At 40.1% G+C, this 10,000-nt stretch overlaps 1 protein-coding gene across 2 annotated transcripts in view; it reads left to right on the top strand.

Moving 5' to 3' along the window:
- Nucleotides 1-9,734, top strand: part of LOC125026368 (COP1-interactive protein 1-like) — a 22,483-nt gene extending 12,749 nt beyond the window's left edge. For both annotated transcript variants that reach the window (XM_047614769.1, XM_047614770.1), the window contains exons 17-32: nucleotides 1-1,277; nucleotides 1,418-1,678; nucleotides 1,846-2,029; nucleotides 2,167-2,409; nucleotides 2,543-2,671; nucleotides 2,816-3,238; nucleotides 3,361-3,462; nucleotides 3,562-3,702; nucleotides 3,930-4,081; nucleotides 4,328-6,161; nucleotides 6,284-6,397; nucleotides 6,734-6,901; nucleotides 7,191-7,325; nucleotides 7,526-8,132; nucleotides 8,566-8,660; nucleotides 8,825-9,734. The exon at nucleotides 1-1,277 is cut by the window's left edge and continues 552 nt beyond it. In XM_047614769.1, coding sequence (XP_047470725.1) covers nucleotides 1-1,277; nucleotides 1,418-1,678; nucleotides 1,846-2,029; nucleotides 2,167-2,409; nucleotides 2,543-2,671; nucleotides 2,816-3,238; nucleotides 3,361-3,462; nucleotides 3,562-3,702; nucleotides 3,930-4,081; nucleotides 4,328-6,161; nucleotides 6,284-6,397; nucleotides 6,734-6,901; nucleotides 7,191-7,325; nucleotides 7,526-8,132; nucleotides 8,566-8,660; nucleotides 8,825-8,962 — 6,003 coding nt within the window. In that variant the 3' untranslated portion in view covers nucleotides 8,963-9,734. The remainder of the gene's footprint in view (nucleotides 1,278-1,417; nucleotides 1,679-1,845; nucleotides 2,030-2,166; nucleotides 2,410-2,542; nucleotides 2,672-2,815; nucleotides 3,239-3,360; nucleotides 3,463-3,561; nucleotides 3,703-3,929; nucleotides 4,082-4,327; nucleotides 6,162-6,283; nucleotides 6,398-6,733; nucleotides 6,902-7,190; nucleotides 7,326-7,525; nucleotides 8,133-8,565; nucleotides 8,661-8,824) is intronic.
- The last annotated feature ends 266 nt before the right edge of the window (nucleotides 9,735-10,000 follow it).

Raw genomic sequence — 10,000 nt, 5'->3', positions numbered from 1 at the left:
AGACAGGCATTGGAAGGAAAAGATGAGGAAGTTTCAAGCCTGAAGGATCAGCTTGAAAAGGTAGAAGAGGAAAAGAGTGAGCTGAAGGAGGAGAGTGAGAAGTTCAGAAAGGAGAAAGAAGAAGAGATGTTGCGCCTCCAGGAGGCCCTGGCCCTTGCTGAGGAGCACAGCAGCACTCTGAAGGGTCATGTAGAGATCCTTCATTCCCAGGTCACCCAGCTCAGTGTTGGCTTTGAGACCAAAGTGGAGAGTTTGGTGCAGGAGAAGCTGCAGCTGTCACAGCAGCAGCAGGAGTTGATGAACACCCTAGAGGAATTGACAAAGGAAAAGGACAGTAAGGTAGAACAGATTAAAAGGGCAGAAGAAGACATTGAGCAACTAAAGGATGCTCTCCAGGGCAAGGTTGAAGAACTTCAAAACCTCAGTAGTACTCTGGAGAACCAAACCCAAAACATTAACAGCTTGGAAGAGGAGATGCAGAAGACCGCTGCTCATGTTAAGGACTTGGAAGCAACAAAGGAGGTGCTGGAGAACAAGGCAAAGGAGGCTGTGGTCAGGTGTGAGGCCATCATTGAGACCCTGAAGAAGAAGGAAGAAGAAATCGACACGAAGCAGGCAGAGAATCAGGCATTGCAAGAGCAGCTACAGAGTGCCAGTGAGAAAGTAGAGGGGGCAAATGCTCGTATAGAAAAGCTGGAAGATGAAGCCATTATTAGTTCTCAGAAGATGAGTCAGTTGGAGATGGACCTTGAGAATACTGTTGATGAGGCAGAATATAAGGTCGAGGCTGTGCAGAGCCAGCTGTCACAGATGAAGGAAGAAAGTGAGGCCACCTCATCCCAACTTGCCTCATTGAGCCAAGAACTTGAGCAGAAACTGAACGAGATGGAGTCCCTGAAGAATAATATTGAAGAGATCACAAGAGAGAAGGAGGCCACCCTCACCTCCCTCTATGAGCATCAGAGCCTCTTGGATGCTGAGAGGGCAAAATATAATGAAAAGGTGCAAGAGGTTGAAAGAGTTGCAAATAGCCTTCGTGAGGTTGAGGAGCAAGCAGCAGCACTGAGGGAAGCTAAGGCAGCCTATGAGAAGGAGGTGGAATCCCAGCAGACCTCCATGAATTGCCTGAAGGAGGCAGTCTCCCAGTTGGAGGTCCAGAAGGAAGAATGGAAGTCAGAATTGGACACCCTTCAGATGTCCCTGTCCACACTTGGGGAGGAGAAGGCATTGCTGGCCGCAGAAATTGAGCTGATGAATACTACCAATAGCAGCTTAAAGTAAGTCTGAAGTTGGTGGTTTTACAGGAATTTGCAGAGAGACTATTTACTCAGTCATTTAGTAGGATATTGAAATTCAGTGTATCGTTTGGGAATATTGGTTTTAAGCATGCTAACACTTCTTTTTTCCTTCTTTCTAGGGATCAGTTGGAGAACATGCAGCTGAGCCAAGAAAGTGTTGAATCTGTCAAGCAGGAACTTAGTTCATCCCTGGAGGCCAAGAACCAAGAATGCATGGAACTTCAAGCAGCACAACAGCAGCTGGAGGAAAAGTTGCAGAAAGAAGCCTCTTGTGCTGAAGCAACCATTGCTAACCTGAATGAGGAAATTGTAAAGTTAAAGAGCGAAATACAAACCAAGGAAAGTGATATGGAAAACTTGGCCGAGAAACTGGATGCAGCGTAAGTTTGATATTTCTTTTCTACTCTCATGAGGGTGAAACTTTTAAAATTCAATGGTTTATGGGAAAGTATTTTCTCAACACTGTTCTAACCTCTTTTTCAGGATATTAAATCTAAAATGGCAAAAAGCAGTCATCTAAAGTAAAAATTTAAATCTCCATTCACAGGCTGGAGGAACGTCAGACCCTCTCATTGCAGAGTGTCGAACAACGAGAGTTACTAGAGAATGCAATGAGGACTCTGGAAACCACCAAGAAGAATTACATTGATAGAGAAATGTATGAAGAAAAGTGCAATGAGAGTGAAAGTTGGAGAGAACAAGTGCAGAAGCTTGAGCAGGAATGCACTAAGGTTTGTGTTCTTTACATTTGATCTGCTAGATCTTGGATATATTATGCAACATTGCCAATAGTTTACACACCATATCAATGTGTTTGGTTGCTGAATTTCTTCCATTGTAATGAGCATCATCATTTCCACCCTCTCAGAACAATGTTAGCTTGAATGAACTGCAAGAGCAGCTGGTTGCTGAGCAACAAGAGTCAGCCAGGCAGACTGCAATCGCCAAGCAAGCAGAGTCTCATGTCCTGGAAATTCGCCAGGCACTTGACAAGCGGATAACAGAATTGGAAGCACTGCTTTCATCTACTCAAGCAGACCTTGTGGGCCAGTGTGATTCTCAGGCCACTCTGGCAAAGGAAGTCCTTTATCTGGAAGAGAATCTGAGACAAGTGAGTGATTTTGGGCATTATTCTAAATGTACAAGTTTTTGAGCTGTGGAATTTTGGGAGATAAAGGTGTGTGGTGCTTGTGTCACACGTTGATTCCTTAGAGGTTGCAAACATTGTGTTTTATTTACTGCAGATGACAAACAAGTGGGAAGTGGAGAGAAAGAGAGCAGAAACCATCCAGTGTGACTATGAGAATTACAGGGATGTGATTGTCATGATGCAACAGCAACGAGATCATACAACCTCAGATGAACTGATGAAGGTAAATTATCACAAAATTGTGTGTGTTTTTGTGTTCGTGTGTGTAAAGATATTTATTCTTATGCATTCTAACTTGAATTTTACTATGTGTTAGATTTTATAAACAGGATATATCAGATAAAGAACCTGTCTCTCTTGTTTTTAGAAGGAGAACTCGGATCTCATCAGACGTTTAAATTCTATGGAAGCCAGCAACCAGAAACTTCACTCTCAGGTGCAGAATCTGAGGATAAAGGAGCAGCAGCTGAAAGCACAGCTGAAGGATACCAGTGAAGAGAAGGTAAAAATAAGTGATCATTCTCAGGAGCAACTCCAGGCAACTGAGGAAGAGCTGAAGAAGGCTGAGCAGAAAATACTAGAGCTCCAGGAGCAACTCAACATAACAACTGAAGAATTGGAGGAGTTAAGATGCAACAGAACAAGTGACAACAACAGGGAAGCAGAGGAGAGGGAGAATGAAGTGGCTGTCCTCAAAGACCAGATTGCTTGCTTGCAGAGTAGCCTTGCTGCCAAAGAAGAGGAGCTATCATACATGAGCCAAGAGATGGCTAAATTGAAAAGTTTACAGGTAAGAGTAGCTCACATGAACAGCAAGTTGTATGCATATATAATATAGGATCCACAGTTTCTTTTTTAACTTTTTTGTTTTCATGTTTTTTTTAATTCAAGTTTTATTTTCTCCTACATTAGAGAGACCTACCATTGACCAGTGAGTCGCCTAGGAAAGCAAACACCCTGGTAGACATTGCTGCTCTGCAGACAGAGTTGAACCTTGCTAGAGGACAACTGATGGTATGTACTGCATTTCCATCTGTAAATAATGACTGAATGGTAATTAAGTCCACTAAATATCCTCTAAAGAATATGATGATAATTGGCTTCTCTCCTCAGGTCTCTCAAGATGAGCTAAATGGCCTGAAGTGTGAAGTGCAAGAGTCACAAGATCAGCTGAAGCAGGCAACATTTGACCTCAGGAAGAGTCAGGAGCAAAATAAGCTGTACCAGGACATGGCTCAAGAACTGGAGGACAAGGTAAACTTGGCTGAGGGGAAATTAGTAGTAGGGAGTGTGTAGGAAGCTGTAGAGGTATGTGTGATTTGTTTAGTGGTGGTTGCATTGAATTAAAAGAGAGGAGTAAAGGAAAGTTAACTTTTAATTATTTATTTAGTATGCTGAATCTTTTTATGGGCAATATTAAAAAAAGGTGTCATGTGTATTTTATTCCCTTTATATTTACGTGTGTGTATAATTAACCCTAGGTGAATCAGCTGGAAGCTGAAATGAAGTCAGCCTGTGAGAGCAAGGAGCGTATGAAAGAAGAACTGGAGCACATGCGCACTTCTTCAGCAGCTGAGACATTCGAAGACTCACAAGCAGATACCATTACTTCTTTGAATGAAGTGATTGCTAGGTATGCACTAAAGCAGCTGTCTCTTGTTTTCTGTTCTTGTTCAGGTTTTATAACATAATGAAATGTTAATTTCCAGATGATGCATGTTTTGCGGAGGAGCAGAGGGTATTGCTCTGTTTTTGGCTATTAGTGTTATAATAGATTATTTCATTGGTTTTCTTAACTGAAAGATGAATAATAATGCTCTAAAGGTCACTTTGTTTTTTGGCTTTATTTTCTAATACTTTACATGAACTTGTACTACAGACTGCAAGAGGAGCATAATAACCTGAAGGAAAAATACAGCACCCTGCAAAAAGAACTTCAAGAGGTAGCAGACAATGAGAACAGATTACAAGAACTTGAAAACAGCCATAAAAAGAGCGAAGAGCTAGCCTTCCTGAACGAGGAACTGAGCTCCAAGAATGATGAGCTGACCACCAAGAACGACCTCCTTATCAGCCGCAATGAAGAACTGGCTGGCACTATCGAGGATCTAAGCTCCCAGATCAATGAGCTGGTCTGCCGCAACGACGTTCTCACCTCGGACAACGAGACCCTGACCAAGAAGGAGCAAGAAATGCTACTGCAGCTGGATGACCTAATGATGGAGAAACAGGACCTGGATACTCAGAGTATGAACTTGTCACAGCGGGTGGAGGAAGCTGTCTCTGGCAACAAAGAGTTGATTGCTCGTAACACCGAACTAGTGTTGCAGAACGAATCACTGCTCTCGGAGAACCAGGAACTCAGGGGGTCATTGCAGGAGAGGAACCAGAGTCAAGAGGATGCAGAGGAACTCCTGAAGCTGAGAGAAAAATATGAAAAACTTCAGAATGAGAATGAAATGCTGGAAAAGAAATATGATGAGCTTAAAAAGCTACATGAAGATAGTACTAAAGAAAGAGAGGAAATCGAAAATGATAGGAAGTCCTTGACAGACACAATGAGGAACTTGGAAGATGCAGTAAATCAGCATCAGACAGAGTGTCAAGAATATATCAAGCAAATTGAAAAATTGGAAGAGGAAAATAACCGGCTTTCTGAGCAACTACAAGGTGCTTCATCTGAGCGAGACGAACTTGCCAGCAAAATGCAGGAGCTGGTTGCAAAGCTGGAGACAGCTGTGGCAGAAAAAGAAAAGTGCTTGAAGGAATATGAAGAACTGCAGTCGGAGAAGGATTTGGTTGTTCTTGAAAAAGAGCAAGTGCTTTCTGAAAAGGAGCAGCTTCAGTCCAAATATGAAGTTATTATGAAGGAAAAAGACGACTTGGCATCTGAGAAGGACAGTTTGCATCAAGAAAATGATAAGCTGTCTCAAGAGAAGGAGCAGATATTATCAGACAGAGCATTGCTAGAAGAAAAGAGTAAGGAAAATGAGGAGGAAAGGGAAACCCTACAGAGTCAGATTGACTCCTTCGTTTCACAGAAGGAACAGGAACAGTCACAAGTTGAGAGTCTGAAGTTAGAGAATGAAAAGATAGTAATTGAAAAGCAAAAGTTGGCTACCTTAGCTGAGCAGAGTAGCATGGACATTGAAGAACTTACTGTAGAGCTCAAGCAGGTGACATCGGTCAAGGAAGCACTGTTATTGGAGAATGAGGAACTGAGGAACAAGAATGAAGAACATCAGAAAGAAAAGGAGAAGTTGAGCACAGATGTAGAATTACTGAGATCAGAGAAAGAGGAATGGGCAACAGGGAAGGAACATCTCGTGAAAGAGAAGGAGCAACTGAAGCAAGATTATGAAAAGCTTCAGTCACATGAGGAAAGCTTGTCAAAGGAGAAGACTGATGCGATGTCAGAACTAGAGTCTGCAACATCTCGTCTTGCTGATGCAGAAGTAGAGATTGCAGCATCCAAGCAAGATATTGCATCCCAGAAGGAGACTATTGCAACAATGCAATGCAACCTGGCTGAACTTAAGCAACAGTTGAAGAATCAACAAGAGACAGGAGACATTCTGAAACAAGACTTGAGCAAGAAGGAGGAAGATGCTGCCTCACTTAACAAGGAGATTGCCAGACTGCAAGAGGAAGTGCAAAGTGCAAATGAGGAGCTCCAGGTTGCCAAGGATAACCTCACTAACAAGCTGTCAGAGGTTTGTACACTTTCCCAGTTACCTAGTTTGAATTATCTTCAGCTTTTTTAATTTTGTAAGACTGTTTGTGGATGGGTTAAGAGTCCATTTTAGTGTATTTATCTCCTTCCTGGTCTTTACAGACAACAAGCCTGATGGTGGATAAAGCAGGCCTACAGGTAGAGGTGTCACAGCTCAAGGACAAAGCTGCGTCTGTTGAGAAGTTAGAGAAAGCTGTGGCAGCAAAAGAAGCAAAGGTAGACTTGACTCCAACATTTTCTTCTTCTTCTGATTATTATTATTATTCTGTGTTCAGGGTGCAATGCTTTTTCTTTTTCAAAAACATGTTTTGGTCATTTTGTTTTGACAGACCATAGTCTTATTATCTGAAAGGTTTCATACTTTGCAAATTAAGGAAGATATTTGTGTCTTATTTAATGTTGTAGATGTAGATTATTGTAATTATAGCTCTTGAATATTTCAAGTATTTCTGTATTTGCATTTGCACTCACACATACATGTCATGCTTCACTTTATCATCGTAACATTTGTAACATTTTAGTAACCTCATATGGTCTCTTCCTAACCCTCAGATTGAAGAGTTGGGGGCTCTGGTCAAGGAATCCCGCACAGACCTTGACTCACTCCGCGCCAAGTTCTCCCTCGTCCAGAACATTGGCAGGAAGAAGGAGAGTGAACTGAAGGAATGCATGAAGCATGTAGAGGAACTGGAAGGGGAAGTGCAGCAGCTGAAGGAAAAGGTTAGCTCAATTAGCTCAATTATATTAGCTAAATTATATTAGCTCAATCAAGTTCCTGTAATCAGAGATCTTCATTTTAATTAGTCATGATTATTCCTGGCTTATGTTTGGTGGGAAAAAAGATTGTTGCATTGTTCTTGTCCTTTAACTAAAAGACAAGAAAAGAAAGAAAAATATTTCAGTATTAGAATATGATAATGAATACAGAAAGACATGCAAACATTTTTGGAAGAGATTTTCTGCAGCCTTATTATTCCTTGCTAACGGAGCCCAATGCCTTTTAACACAGGTCAGAGAAACAGACACAGGTGCAACACAGTGCCGTAAAGACTTGGAGGAGACCAAGCAGGAGGTGGAGCACTGGCAGAAACGTTTTAATGAGAAGAATGGCCAAGCAGAACAACAGGCAAGCCAGCAGATTGAGGTAAGTTTGGTTGTCATTAAGAATGGATGAGTGCTTTCATTTAGAACTTTGTGATTGCTTCTTATGACCATCATATAAAATAGTATTCACAAAGCATAGGGCATATACATACTAGAAGGAGATCATTTGTAACAACTTAATTGTCATTATAATACAGTCTCTCATTGTTGCTTATATTTAAACTTTTAATACTTTTTCAGGTGCTGAAGAAAATGCACGACTTGGAAGAAGCTAACGACAACATGAAATCTAAGGTTAAACTTCTGCAAGCACAGATCAAAAAGATGAAAGCAGAACAGAGCCAAGATAAGGCACAAGACCTTTCAAAATCTGTTTTGAAGCTTGCCAAGTCATCCCCTCAGCTGGCCAGTTCCATGCAGAACACCCAAAGATCTGAGGCACTGGAGAGTCCTGAAGTCATAGGAAGTTCACAGACCCAGGAACCGAGATTGTCGGATGTACCCCAAGTGAAATCACGAGCAGTGACACGCATGGCATCCACTATGAAGATACCTGCTGCTAACAAGAGCCAGCAACAGGCTGGAGTGAGGACCCGCCGTTCACTTGTACAGATGGTTGATGAAAATGCACTTCCAGAGGTGCTTCAGGCAAAAGCAGCTGCCTCGGGTCTCTCACAGACTCAGGGAAGGAAATCCTTGGTTGGAAATGACGATGAAATGAAACGTGCCATGAAGCGAGTTTGTGCATCGACCTCCACGAGCCAGGAGAAACGCAAGCGCAAATCCACTGTCATCCCAGAGTCTCCTGAGACTGTCATTGAAGGCCTTCCTTCAAAAGTAAAACAAGGTAAGAAACAGAGAGAGGAATACATTGGTGTTGATGTATAGTGAAATGGAATGAGAATGAAAGTCAAATGGTTTGTGTCAAGATTAATAAAAATAAAAGTAAGTCTGTGTCACTGATGAAGATGCTTTAAAATAGTCATCATTTAGTTACTTAGTTGGCAGATAATGAGCCAGAAATCTAGGAAATTTGAAAGTGAGAGTATGCAGTTCCATCCACATTTAAATTAATAAATGGACAAGAGACAGCAAGAATTAACAAAACTTTGCACGAGTATGGGATATATTAGTTTAAACGGCATTTCTTGCATTACTTCTAGGTTTCACAGTTGTTATTAACTTGAAATTGTATACGGGTGGTCATAGTCCTTTGATAAAAACGCTTTTTATTTTTGCATTCTTAATCATAATCCATTTAAAAATATTTTTTTTCCTAGGTCTGAATGACCTTCCCTCTGGTGCAGAGAGCCCAGGTGTGATGAGAAGGTCGACTACTTTGGTCAAGAAGTACGATTCTAATGACAAGCCACAGGTCTGTATAATATTAAGTGTTAAACAGTATAACATAGCCCTTGATTGAAAAAAAGAAGAAAGAAATTATATTCTCAGTTCAAAATTGATGAAAGTTGATGAAATAGATATTTAACTAGATTGGATTTGAAGATAGGTATTAATAGTTGACTTTCTCCTCCCTAGGTTGGTGGCCCCCTTAAATCGTTGAGCACAAACAGCCCAATCAGACCCAGTGAGAGACGCATGACCCGCGCCAGTATTGGCGTACGAGGGAAGCCTCCTCAGCCTGCCGCAAGGTCCGACGAATGCAAGACACAGTAGCTTGTGTGTGTCACGATACTCTTTTGTATTATTATTCGACATAATTGAGGTCACCCTTTTCTTTATCTTTTGTTTTAATTCAGAGAAACTGTTTAAAAACTTTGAATGCAAAGTTGTGTGTATTTAGTGGAAAGGGTAGAAACACGGAGAAAAGAAGCAGACTTTTTACAGTTTTTAATTTGGTCTTTATATTGATAGGTTAGTTAAACATTAGCTAAGAGGTAATGATAAGAAATAAATACTAGTTTTCTTAAACATTTTCCTGAAGAGCTAGAGGAAGAAATAGATAGGTCTTGTGAATTTAGTTTGCAGATAAATTTTGAAGTATTTATTTTGCCTACTTTCATTCTGCGTGTCTCATTTGGACGAGTTTGATTTGTAGGGGGGAAAAATGTATTATTTTAATCTTCAGGATAATGTTCAGATTTTGCAGATAGATGTCGGAACACATTGATTGTACATATGTAGATTGCCTAATCCCTTATATATATATTTTCTTGTGTGTTTCTGTCCTCACGTTTTTCTTCTGCATTTGCCTTCACTCTGTTTTTATAGGTTTTATTTTATTATTCTTATTTTATTTTATTTCTTTCTTTATTTTCTTTATTTTTTTTTTCTTTACTGTTTTCTTATCTCAAATCCATGATCTGTAGGTAAAATATACATACATTTCATTTTTTCATATTTTTATACACTTGTGGATATAAATTATCTTCATATTTCTATAAAACTTTTGTACATTTTTATACTTCATTAAAAATATGAAAATCTCTTCAGTGTGTCATTTTTAAAACCTGTATTTTTTTACCAATGTGCGGGAGTGGTTTTTAAGAAATTATCTAATACATTTTTCATTGCTTTAACACTTGAAATAAAATGTTTAGTGATTTTGTAATGAAGAATTATGGTCTTTATATCTTTATTGTGGCAAAGATCCATTTGACAGGTTGCTGAAGACTGAATAAATGCAAACTATTCTGAAATAATTAGTATCAGCAACCTATCCGTTACTACATAATTAACTTATTACTTAAGTCA

This window comes from Penaeus chinensis, chromosome 6, assembly GCF_019202785.1.
Source record: "Penaeus chinensis breed Huanghai No. 1 chromosome 6, ASM1920278v2, whole genome shotgun sequence".
In the NCBI taxonomy this organism is placed as follows: domain Eukaryota; kingdom Metazoa; phylum Arthropoda; class Malacostraca; order Decapoda; family Penaeidae; genus Penaeus; species Penaeus chinensis.
The sequence above is the reverse complement of the archived record's forward strand: the minus strand, read 5'-3'. Positions and strand labels throughout refer to the sequence as shown.